The sequence below is a fragment of the Portunus trituberculatus genome, chromosome 49 (assembly GCF_017591435.1).
Source record: "Portunus trituberculatus isolate SZX2019 chromosome 49, ASM1759143v1, whole genome shotgun sequence".
Lineage (NCBI taxonomy): Eukaryota > Metazoa > Arthropoda > Malacostraca > Decapoda > Portunidae > Portunus > Portunus trituberculatus.
In genome coordinates this window covers 14,330,845-14,343,767 of record NC_059303.1, presented here as the reverse complement: position 1 = coordinate 14,343,767, position 12,923 = coordinate 14,330,845, and the positions used below count along the sequence as shown (strand labels likewise).

General features: G+C 37.5%; 1 protein-coding gene across 2 annotated transcripts in view; it reads left to right on the top strand.

Annotated features, from left to right (window-relative positions):
* LOC123499343 (EP300-interacting inhibitor of differentiation 3-like) overlaps positions 1–12,923 on the top strand; it is a 35,280-nt gene that overhangs the window by 19,836 nt on the left and 2,521 nt on the right. For both annotated transcript variants that reach the window (XM_045247223.1, XM_045247222.1), the window contains 5 exons: positions 1,048–1,178; positions 5,973–6,040; positions 6,801–6,948; positions 9,100–9,310; positions 10,789–10,960. In XM_045247223.1, coding sequence (XP_045103158.1) covers positions 1,048–1,178; positions 5,973–6,040; positions 6,801–6,948; positions 9,100–9,310; positions 10,789–10,960 — 730 coding nt within the window. The remainder of the gene's footprint in view (positions 1–1,047; positions 1,179–5,972; positions 6,041–6,800; positions 6,949–9,099; positions 9,311–10,788; positions 10,961–12,923) is intronic.

Sequence of the window (12,923 nt, the reverse complement as noted above, 5' to 3'; positions counted from 1 at the left end):
TGACAACGGGAGGTTGACGACCTTGAGGGCTCGCACACCCATCACAACAATAACAACTCCGAGCCTTCGCCTGGGCCACACGACACTGCAGCTGACTTGCAGTCTGCGCCTGTCTGCTGATCCCTATTGCCCTTTCCTATTGCATTTCCTGGCTGCCCACGCTTCTATTCCCACCGCACTGCACCACGCTCCCAGCTGTCCATGCGCGTCACAACATTCGACCTGCCCACCCTTCTGGCGGCCTCAGGCGTCCACCCTCTCTGCAACTTGCAGTCCTTCGCGTTCGTGGCCCTAATCAACAACAAAAACAAGCTTGTGTTTCATATTCCTACATAGTTGTAAATAATATAACAATATAACCTTTAACTTACCTGAATGACCATAAACAGTGATTGGTTGAAAACTCCATAATATGCTTTGAAATGTACGGAAACTCGAGTTACGTACAAAATCGACTTACGTCGTGTTTCAGGAACGTAACTCTGACATAAACCGAGACCTTACTGTATATATATATATATATATATATATATATATATATATATATATATATATATATATATATATATATATGTATATATATGTTTCACTGTTTGATCTGCTGCAGTCTCTGACGAGACAGCCAGAAGTTACCCTACGGAACGAGCTCAGACCTCATTATTGCCGATCTTCAGATAGGCCTGAGACCAGGCACACACCACACACCGGGACAAGGTCACAACTCCTCGATTTACATCCCGTACCTACTCACTGCTAGGTGAACAGGGCTACACGTGAAAGGAGACACACCCAAATATCTCCACCCGGCCGGGGAATTGAACCCCGGTCCTCTGGCTTGTGAAGCCAGCACTCTAACCACTGAGCTACCGGGCGCGTGCGCGTGTGTGTGTGTGTGTGTGTACATATATATATATATATATATATATATTTTTATATATATATATATATATATATATATATATATATATATATATATATATATATATATATATATATATATATATATATATATATATATACATTATTTATTTATTTTTTTTTTTCCAGTCAAGCGGCCAAGAGAAGCAGCAATAGATTCACAACTTCTAAAAGTATGTGGCAACATGGCAAAAGTCAATATAGAAGCAGCACAATCAAGTCTAGCAGTATTCAATGCAAGAGAGTTTGCAGAAAAACTTGTAAGTTGACAAAGACTATATGTATTATACAAATATATTTCTAGTTTTATATTTGTTAATTTACTTGTGTACTTTATACACACACACACACACACACACACACACACACACACACACACACACACACACACACACACACACACAGCCCGGTAGCTCAGTGGTTAGAGCGCTGGCTTCACAAGCCAGATGACCGGGGTTCGATTCCCCGCCCGGGTGGAGATATTTGGGTGTGTCTCCTTTCACGTAGCCCTGTTCACCTAGCAGTGAGTAGGCGGGATGTAAATCGAGGAGTTGTGACCTTGTTGTCCCGGTGTGTGGTGTGTGCCTGGTCTCAGGCCTATCCGAAGATCGGAAATAATGAGCTTTGAGCTCGTTCCGTAGGGTAACGTCTGGCTGTTTCGTCAGAGACTGCAGCAGATCAAACAGTGAATTCACACACACACACACACACACACACACACACACACACACACACACACACACACATTGGTGAGGGAAACTGTAGACAAAAAGAGATGTGTGGTGATATTTGGTGTGGAGGAGGATAAGACACCGAGTAAAATGGAGAGAGAGAAAAACATAAAAAAGGTGATAAATAATATCATTAATGTGGTGCAGGAGGAGGGAAAAGACCTAGTACAAGAAATAGAGGACTTCCATAGAATTGGAAAGTTCACAAGAGAAGGTATGAGGCCAATAAGAATCAAACTTAAGTCACAAAAGGATGTAGATGAATTGGTGGAGAAGTCATGGAGGCTAGCCCAGCAGGAAACAACAAGGAAGATTTGGTTGAGAAGAGATCTCGGTGAAAAGGAAAGAGAAATGTTAAATGAGTTGAGAAAGGAGGCTTTGAAAAAAATGAAGAGAGGACAGAAGAGGAGAAGAAAGAGTTTTCTGGAGAATCTTGGATATGAGACTGAGGAAGTGGTTCATAACCCAGAAAAGTACAGCAAGAAAGGACTAAAGAAACTTACGTATGAGCGGAATGTAATGTATTCCAACATAAATGGAGTGATATCGGGATTTTAGAACTCAACGATTACTTGAGGGACAAGAACCCAGATATTGTGGGTCTTACTGAAACAAAACTGAGAGAGGGAGAAGACCTGATGATGGTTGGAGAAGGAAATATAATGTTTGGAAAAGAAATAGAGTAGGTAAGATGGGAGGAGGAGTGATGTTGCTGGTTAAAAAGATATAAAGGTGGATCAAGTGAAAGAAGGTATGGGAAAGGCAGAAGTGCTAAAGATCAGAGCAGAAACTAATGAAGGAAAAAGAGGCACTACATAGTGGTGTACGTACCACCTAAGACAAATGCATGGTCAGTACAGGAATATGAAGAAATGATAAGTGATACAGGAACATGTCTGGAAGAAATGTTGGGTGGCTGTGAACGAACTATAATGATGGGAGATTTTAATTGTAAAGAGGTGTGTTGGGAGGACTGGTCAATGGAAGGATCAGAGACAACATGGGGAAATACACTATTGACACTGGCAATGGAAAATGTGTTAACTCAGTGGGTCAAAGAAGATACTAGGTTTGGAGGAGAGGGAGCATCGTCAAGACTGGACTTGGTCTTTAGTACAGAGCCAATGGTCATTGAGGAGATGAGGGTGGAGTGCCCTTTAGCAAAGAGTGATCATGCAGTTTTGGAGTTCAAGGTGATAGATGAAGAGAAATCTAGAAGAAATGAAGAATATAAAGTGGGAAGATGGAATTATGCCAAGACAGATTTTGGAAACCTAAAGAAATTCTTTCAAGAGACAAATTGGATGAAATTCAAGAGTGCTAAGGAGCAAATGAAAAGTGGAAGGAATTTATAAAAATATACAAAGAAGGTGAGAAAAATTTGTACCAATAAGACAACATAGAGAAGTTGGAAAGCAGGACTGGTTTAACGATAGATGTGAAAAGGCTAGAACAAGAAAAGAGGATGCATGGAAGAGGTGGAGAAGGAAAAGACGGATTAAGCAGTGGGAAAGTTACAAAAGAGCAAGAAATGAATATGTGTTGATTAGAAGAGAAGAAAGAAAGAAACAAGAAAAGGATATAATTGATAAATGTAAAGACCAACCAAGGCTTTTTACAGACATGTGAACAACAACATCAAAAATAGAGAAAGTATTGAAAGTTTAGAAGTAAATGGAGTATGCAGTGAAGATCCCAGGAAATGGCAGAGGCTATGAATGGATGCTTTCGGAAGGTATTCACAAAGGAGACTGCTTTTGACAAACCACTGGTAATGGAACAGAAAGGGATTATGAAGGAGTTTCAAGTAACTGTGGAGGAGATCAAGAATATGATGGGGAGTTTAGAAGTGAGAAAAGCTGTGGGACCTGATGGGGTATCAGGATGGATTTTAAGAGAATGCAGGGAGCAACTGGCAGAAAAAGTTTGTGAAGTAATTGATGCCTCATTAAGGGAAGGTGTAGTGCCCCAAGACTGGAAAAGAGCTAACATTGTCCCAATCTATAAATCAGGTAACAAGAGAGACCCATTGAACTATAGACCAGTGTCACTTACAAGTGTGGTAGCTAAGATGTGTGAGAGGGTGGTGAAGAATAGATGGACAGACTTCTTGGAGAAAAATGACATACTTTGTGAGTGTCAATTTGGTTTTAGAAAAGGGCGTTCATGCACGACAAACCTGATATGTTACTATTCGAGGGTGATAGATGTAATACAGGAAAGAGATGGTTGGGCTGATGGAATATATCTGGATTTAAAAAGGCCTTTGATAAGGTACCACACGGAGACTGATCTGGAAACTTGAAATGGTAGGAGGAGTGCATGGCAGTTTACTAAAATGGATGGAAGACTTTTGGTAGGAAGAGAAATGAGAACAATAATTAAGGACAGACCATCAGAATGGGGCTTGGTGGAGAGTGGAGTTCCACAGGGATCAGTGTTGGCACCAGTAATGTTCGCGGTCTACATAAATGACATGGTGGATGGGGTGTCCAGTTATGTGAGCCTATTTGCAGACGATGCAAAATTGTTAAGAAAAGTGAGATGTGACAAAGATTGCGAACTACTCCAGGAAGACTTGGACAGAATATGGAAATGGAGCTGTACATGGCAAATGGAGTTCAACACGACAAAATGCAAGAAAATAGAGTTTGGCAAGAGTGAAAGAAGAATCAGGAGTATGTACAAGATAGGAAATGAAGACATAAAACCAGTCATGAAGAAAAAGACCTTGGGGTGACAATTACCAATGACCTATCGCCAGAGAGACATATAAACAAAATAATTGGAGAAGTATTGAACTTATTGAGGAACATAAGAGTGGCGTTCAGATATTTAGATGAAGAAATGATGAAGAAAATAATTACTGCAATGATAAGACCGAGGCTTGAATATGCAACAATACAGTGGGCTCCGAACTTAAAGAAACACATAAGGAAACTAGAGAAAGTACAGAGGGCTGCAACAAAAATGGTGCCTGACTTAAGAGATTTGACTTATGAAGACAGACTGAAAAGAATGCAACTTCCGACCCTGGAAAACAGAAGAGAAAGGGAGACCTGATAGCAATATACAGAGTGATGATTGGCATGGAAAAAATGGATAGGGAAGATCTGTGTATGTGGAATGAAAGAATGTCGAGAGGGCATGGGAAAAAACTAAAAATGGCCACTTATAGGAGAGATGTGAAAAAATATAGCTTCCCTCATAGAAGGGTGGAAGCATGGAATAGTTTAGACGTGGAAGTGGTCAACGCAAGGAATATTCATGATTTTAAGAAAAAGCTGGACATTAATAGATATGGAGACGGGACAACACGAGCATAGCTCTTTTCCCGTATGTTACAATTAGGTAAATACAATTAGGTAAATACACACACATTGCCTCATGACTCTGTAGTAAAGGGGCCAAATCTGAGTTGGCTGCCATGGCAGCCATAGGTTTGAATTCCACTAAGGCTGATCACTTCTGAAATTCTTTTGCTTTTCTTCCTCTCCATGAGCCTCTGATAGGGTACTTTGTCAACTTTACTAATGTACAGGTATAGGATGTCATAACTGTAAATATCTCCATTATCTGCCACCTAATAAAATTTACTGTAAAAACTCAAGTTCATAAGGCAAGAATTCCCTGTTCATGAAGTCATGCTGTGTCTGGTTTATCAAATTATTATTTTTTTTTAATGTGGCCTAATGTCTTTGATATTGCTGACTTCATTATTTTATCTATTAAAGTTAAGTTGACAGATCTATAATCAGATGTTAAAGTTTCATCTTAAAGATGGGTACTATATTTGCATGCTTCCACTTACCTGGTACTTCTCTTGAGTTTAGCGATTTCCTAAAAGCAAAAACTAATGATTTACTAGTAACTTCTTTGTATTCTTTAAGTACTGTGGGATATTCCCATTATGGATGGAAATGATAGATGGAATTAGGCAGCTTTGTTCATAAAGGGGCTACCAGTCCTAGCAGCCTCTTGCAGATTCCCTCTTTTCTTGTTGTTCTTATGTATGCACACTCTCTCTCTCTCTCTCTCTCTCTCTCTCTCTCTCTCTCTCTCTCTCTCTCTCTCTCTCTCTCTCTCTCTCTCTCTCTTAAATAATTAATTAAAACTGCATCAAAATATTGCAAAAATTAATAAGGAAACTTGCCTGATGTCAGTAGTCAAAAAGATTGATTTGTAATTATATTTCTGCATGATAAAATGTTATTAAAGTTGTTGCTCTGCCCTGTGTTATCATTATGTTTGAGGAGTGTTTATTTTATATACCCATTCAATTATACAAAATGCTAAATGAATATATGAGATTGATTTTTGCAGAGAAACTTTGCAGAGGCAGGTGGAGACAATGACTTAGAAAGTGACAAAGAACCCTGTCTTCTTAGCAGGTGAGATTACTGATTGTCTTAGTTCTGTATTTTCTGCCTGTTTGACTTTTCTTTTATGTATTGAGTACATTTGCTATCACCTTTATCATCTATACTACCAGGAATTAAGAATAGGTTTTTCATAAATTAGATTTGTACCAAACCTAGAAGGGGAATTAACATAATAACTCCTTCCACTTATACTTGATGGAATATGGCTCTCACTCTTGTCATCAGTCATGTTTTTCTTGTATCAAACTTTGTCTGGGCACTTTTAATAGCTCTTCTTTTGAAACATTGAGATACTAATAGAAGTATTAGTTGAGAAAAGCAGCTTCAGATGAAAGCTCTCCACTATCAGTTCTTTCCATTCTTGGTCTACATATTTTTGTATTTGCTGCTAAACTGCATACTCAAAAATTTATTACACTACTGGGATTGTCCATTGCAACAGATATAGTAAATAGTAAATCTAAGTTATTGAACAGAAAGTGATAATTTATACTATGAAACCATTAATCATAAGAACTACTATAATTTCTTACTTATTGTTTCATTACAAGTTTGTGTACAGATGTGCTACATGATGTCCTTCTTGACAAATTTCTCTCAACTTTGTATTTTGAAAATCAAGAAAGTAGCATTCATTACTTATTTTATTATCATTGTTATTGTAGACTTAATATTATATTCTGACTGCCATATGCTAAGTGTAAAGCTGTTTCATATTTCATGTATGCTTGTTTTCATGGTGCTTGTGCCTTTTTTGCATTTGATACAGGATCTACGACAAGACTTCCCACTTGTTTAACAGTGCATCTGGGATTCAGCCATTCTTCAGTGCAATTGAGTGGAAAAGGCCTGAGACACAGCGAAAAGCCAGGCAGAAGAAAAATTCTGATGATATTGCCAGGCATGGAGCTCAGAAGGTGAACCATATATGTTTTTATGTGACTGGGCTACTTAGCTCCATTAATGGTTTGCATTATGTGTGATTTGTGTCAGTTGTAATGAAAGAAATGCCAAAAGATTACTGTGATGCAATACCAATAACAACATTTTGTCCATTGACTTGTTGATAACAATGTTCTCCATAAGAGAATAATCAACATGTATTGTAAACAGTGTTTGCAAATTTCTGTTAGAATGTTGGGCAACATGACAGCAGCAAGAGTTGACTTGGTTAAGCCATCTCAGCTTCTTCCTTGAAGACATGAAGAGCATGTTGTGTGTGACGACATGTAGAGTCTGGAAATTTTCAGCTATTTCAGACATATGCCTTCTTAAATCTGGTTGTGTAGTATATGGGTATGATTCTCTAGTAATAGATTTATGATGAACTCCAGATTCCATTGCCAGATAAAGCAGACATAATATTTCACAGAAAAGTTGGTTTACTGCATATCTTACATTTTTTTGATATTCTGTTATCACCTACTGAGATAGTGAAATAATTAAAATATTTTCAAATATAAATTCTTTCATAGGTGATGGACTGCAAGAAACTATGAATATGTATTTCCCCTAAAAGAGTGTATTTTCATCATTTGGACATCAAAGTGTAATAATGAGGTTCTTTGGCCACCGAAACAGTAACAAATAACATATCAGCCCTCAACCTTAACAAGTGTAGATGCTTTTTTTGGCATTGTGGAGACCTAATATTATTAGCAAATGGGTGGTAGCCATCCTGAAGAGTTTTTTTTTAAGTCTAAAGGCATATATATATACCATGTTTGAGCTATGGCAAGACACAGCTTAAAAACATGGTGAGGGGATGGATGCACTGCAGCAGGTTATTATGGTTTTGGCTACAAATTTTTCTTTTCTTTATGCTGCCTCACATATCAGACTTAGAAGTGTACAAACACCTGCATGATTATTAGATGTCTCTCCTGAATCAGCATAAGTTTCACTGGGATATAATTTTGATGTTGGTCTTCCAGCCAAACCACTATTGATCTTTCCATCTCAGTCATGATTTCATAGGAGCAGATCCTTTCATATGTTTAGGAATATGTCATGCAAGGGAGGTGGTGGTATAGTGGATAAGGTGGTGAGCATGGGAACAGACAGACATCCACGCATAGGTTCGAGTCCTACCATGTACAGCCTTAAACACTTAGCCATTTGTTGAGTGATTTAAAGTTACCTACATGTCACCGTGATACCCAGGTTCTAGCTGGTTACACCCAAGATGAGCTTGGGGGGTGATATGGGCCCTAATATGGGTACCACTATAAATAAAATTGCCTGCGCCACTAATGGGCGGAAGCTGAACAGCGCTTCCCTTACACTCTTCAAGTGTACTACAGGCACTATAGGCCTTAAAGTAAATAAAGAATAAAAAAAAAAAAAAACTAGGCCAAGAAACCAGCCAATGTTCATTGGTGCTTCAACAATTTTTGAGCACCTTATATTGTCAAATTTTACTTTCATGGAGATGGCTTTCCTTCTCATCCTTGAAACATAGCCATCCAAAGAGTGATTTAAACTTGGAAGCCATATTGAAGGGCAAATACCATCCAAACACTAATTCTAACAAGGGTAGCTTTTTTTTTTTTTTTTTTTTCATGTGGGCTATTCATGGGAATTTGTGGGCTAAAGGGGGTACTTTTTGGGGTACCTCCTATCTCAAAGCCCACCCGCTAGGAAACCCTTGCTCTGAGTGAGAAAGCCCAATCTACACTCGGACCTTGGACAGGATTCGAACCCGTGGGCTTGAAGTTAATGCAGCCTGATACAATATGGCATAAAACCAGTGTCTGTAAACAAATTAGGCACTGTGTGATGGGCAACATAACCACAAAGTGCCACAGGTCAAGTATGTTATAAACTAAGTTCTTCCTGTATTGTGTAACAATGAATCATATACCTGGGAATACCTATACTACTGTGTTGATAATAGAGTCCTATCCATTACTCTTTTTGGTGATGCCATATAATTGGATTACTGCTTCAAAATTGTATTAATTCTTTTTCTAAAAATTATAGGGAATTAGGATAATCTGATCAAATACACGTGCTATATTCTTGCATTTTTAAATAAAAATTAAATAACTGCATGTATATTCATACAGGTGGAAGTTCTAAAGGAACGTGAAGGAGAAGAGGAGGCAGAGGCAGTATCATGGGTGTACAAGACCTTGAAGCAATGGTATGCTAATGCTGAAAATGTGCCATTACCATTCTTCAACTTTGTAGTGGACCCAACTAGTTTTTCTCGAACTGTTGAGAATCTTTTTCATGTCAGTCTGCTTGTAGGGGAACTGCACGCTGAGATTAAAGAAGGTAAGAAAGAGAAATGCTAAGAGTGAGTTAAAAAGAAAAAAAAAAAAGGGAAATTCTATTAAAGAGAGTGTTCAAAATAGCATTAAGATTTGAAGAGTATGTATAAGAGGAATACGTTAGTGTTTACAGCAGGGCTGTGGAGTCGGTACTCAAAACATACAATTCTACTCCTACTCCAACTCCTTGATTTCATATGTATCCGACTCCGACCCCGACCCCGATCCTTAGTTATAATGGTTTTTAAAAAGTCATTTCCAAACTACAGGCAACCTTTTTGATGCAACTCGGTGAACAGCGGGAGGGGATGGGATGGAAGGAGGGTGTTGGGTGAAACTACTGTGACAAGCGAGTTGAGTTGCTAAGCTAGACGTCCTAATGTATTATTCTTTTATGCCATATAATAAGTTTTGAAGTATTTATGTGCTTGCTTTATTATTTTGTAACCAACCATTTTTTATTCTGTGCTGTATTTTGTACATATGGTGCAGATATAATTTGCAAAGCCTATTATCATAGCATCCCTGGTCAGAAGGAAGCAGCTCACCTTTGCTGTTTATCTCTGAGTAAGGACTTTTCTTTTCATTCGTATAATCATTTTGGGACTTCTTTATTATTTCTTCAAACATTATTTCTTCTATATTTTGTATTTTCCATGTACAATGTAAAGTCAAAACTAAAATCATCACTGACATAGATGTGGGGATACCTGTGTCTTCACACAGAACCTTAAACCATAACTTCTCCTCAACTATCAATACTGCCGATCATTATCCTTAACATTCTAAATGTAATTTATTGTTTCTCGATACCACCCTATGGATTCTGAAGATTTAAGGAACGTTTTGCCAGTGGACACACTCACTTTGCTGCCAATTGTTATAGCTGCGTGTGCTGCTCTCGCTGTGTAGTGCAACTCAATCAGCTCACAATTCTTCTGAGGCACTGAGTATTTATTTATTTCCCAAATTTACTCTGTAAATTGAGAAATTATACAGACATGTCCATTTGGTGGCAAAGGGTGGTAAATCAGCTGGTGTGGCATTTATGTCTCATTCTGTTGTTGATTGAGAAGTATAGCCTTTGCAACAACACCTCCGTAGTCCCTAATTTTTTCCTTTTCTTTGTTTTGGTTAAAGTCAATGTGCAACAGATAGCAGCAATGATATGATTTTCTCATTTTCTCGTATGAAAATAAATGTGGTATATGTGAAAAGTGGGATTTTTGAGATTTATGTAGTCTCTGAATTTATACTGAGGTCGGAGTCAGAATTAAGTTGGGATATTTTTACTGACCCCAACTCCGACTACAGCAGCACCAAGCTCCATCTAACTCCAACTCCGACTCCATGGCCTTGGTTTACAGAATAATGTATGAAAATACTTGTGAAAAGAAACTTACATGAGTGCAAGATATCACTACTTGGTATAGGACTTGTTAAGATTTAGATTTCCCCTTACCATTCTGTCCTTTGTTGCAGACCAGGATGGCTTGCCTGTTATACTGCCCTCACAAAACACCGGGACTGGGCAAGGGACTCGAGGAGAGGATAAGCAATGCATCTTGTCAATTGATATAGAGGAGTGGCAACAACTTATTAAAGCCTTTCAAATCACGGAACCCATGATCAAACCTCGCACCACAAAGAGAAAGTAGGCATGGGAGCAGCATCTGGTTCCCTCAGTCACTCAGATATAGCTCATTTAACAAAGTTAACAAGAGTCATTTCATATCTAAGTGATTCCTTTTATTTCTAGTACTACTTTACACATATATATTTATGTACATATATATATATATATATATATATATATATATATATATATATATATATATATATATATATATATATATATATATATATATATATATATATATATATATATATATATATATATATATATATATATATATATATATATATATATATATATATATATATATATATATATGTGTGTGTGTGTGTGTGTGTGTGTGTGTGTGTGTGTGTGTGTGTGTGTGTGTGTGTGTGTTTTACAGGGCCTGGGCTTTATGCTCGTGTGGCCCCGTCTCCATATCTACACTTGTCCAATTTTTCTTTAAAACTATGCACACTCGTTGCTGACACCACTTCCTCACTCAAACTGTTCCAAGTCTCAACACATCTTTGCGAGAAACTCTATTTTTTAACATCTCTCAGACATCTTCCCTTCCTCAGTTTCTTACTATGTGATCTTGTGCTTGTAATGTCATATTCTTCTCTCAGGATTAGTTTCTCATTATCCACTTGATCCATTCCGTTAATCAATTTATAAACTTGTATCAGATCCCCTCTCTCTCTTCTCTGTTCCAGGGTTGATAGATCCATAGCTTTTAGTCTCCCCTCATATGTCATCCCTTTAAATTCTAGAACCAGTCTTGTAGCCATTTTTTGTAGTCTCTCCAATTTCTTTATGTGTTTCTTTTTATGCGGGGTCTACACCACTCCTGCTTATTCCAATCTGGGTCTTATTTTAGTACTTATCAGTTTCTTCATCATTTCTTTGTCCATATAGTGAAATGCTAATCCAATATTCCTTAGCAAATTATATGTCTCTCTGAAAATTCTATCAATATGGTTTACCGGTTGATTATTTTCTTCCATCGTCACTCCCAAGTCCTTTTTCCTTTTTTACTTTTTCTAGTTTTACTCCATCTCCCATCTTATAGATTCCCACTGGTCGTCGTTCACTTTTTCCCCATTTCCGTGACATGGCTTTTGTCCACATTGAATTCCATCTCCCATTTTTTACTCCATTTCCAGATCTTGTTTAAATCTTCCTGCAGTATTTCATAATCCTTTTTTTGTTTTATGACTCTGCACAGTTTCGCATCATCCACAAACAGATTTATGTAGCTGTTCACTCCCTCTGGCATGTCGTTTATATATATGAGAAAAAGTACTGGCGCCAATACTGCCCCCTGTGGCACTCCGCTGTCTACTGCTCTCCACTTGGACTTCATACCTTTAACTACCGTCCTTATTTCTCTCCCTCTCAAGTAATTTTCCATCCATCTCAATGTGCTTCCTTTTAAGCCACCCTTCTCTAACTTCTATAGTAATCTTTCATGTGGCACTTTATCAAACATCTTTTTTAAATCTAAATAAATACATTCAATCCATCCCTCTCTTGTGTGTGTGTGGGTGTGTGTGTATATATATGAACTCGCAAGTTTTCTGAAAGTTTCATTTGTTCTTCACTTCATAATCTTCATCATGAAATATCCATTAGTACCTCTAAAATGTTTTATTGGTAAGAAAAATAGATGATAATGGTTCATAGGTCCATAGACTGCATAAGTTCCAAAACTACCGTGTACAAGTAGGACTTAAGAGTGGCCAGCAAATGTTTAGGGTACAAGTGGTAGTTGTGGAAAATAGTGAAAATGTGGATTCTTTTATATTTTTTTATCTATTCTTTACACAATAAATAACTTTGATATATTAAGAAAATAAATGTCACAGTAGCAGAATTGATGTTTTAGGTCCTTTGCAACATTTATGTAACTTTTTTTTTTATTGATCAACTTATTCAATTTTTCAGTGATAAAATTTTGGGGCATCCTCAATTCTCAGGTGTAAATATAATTATGATA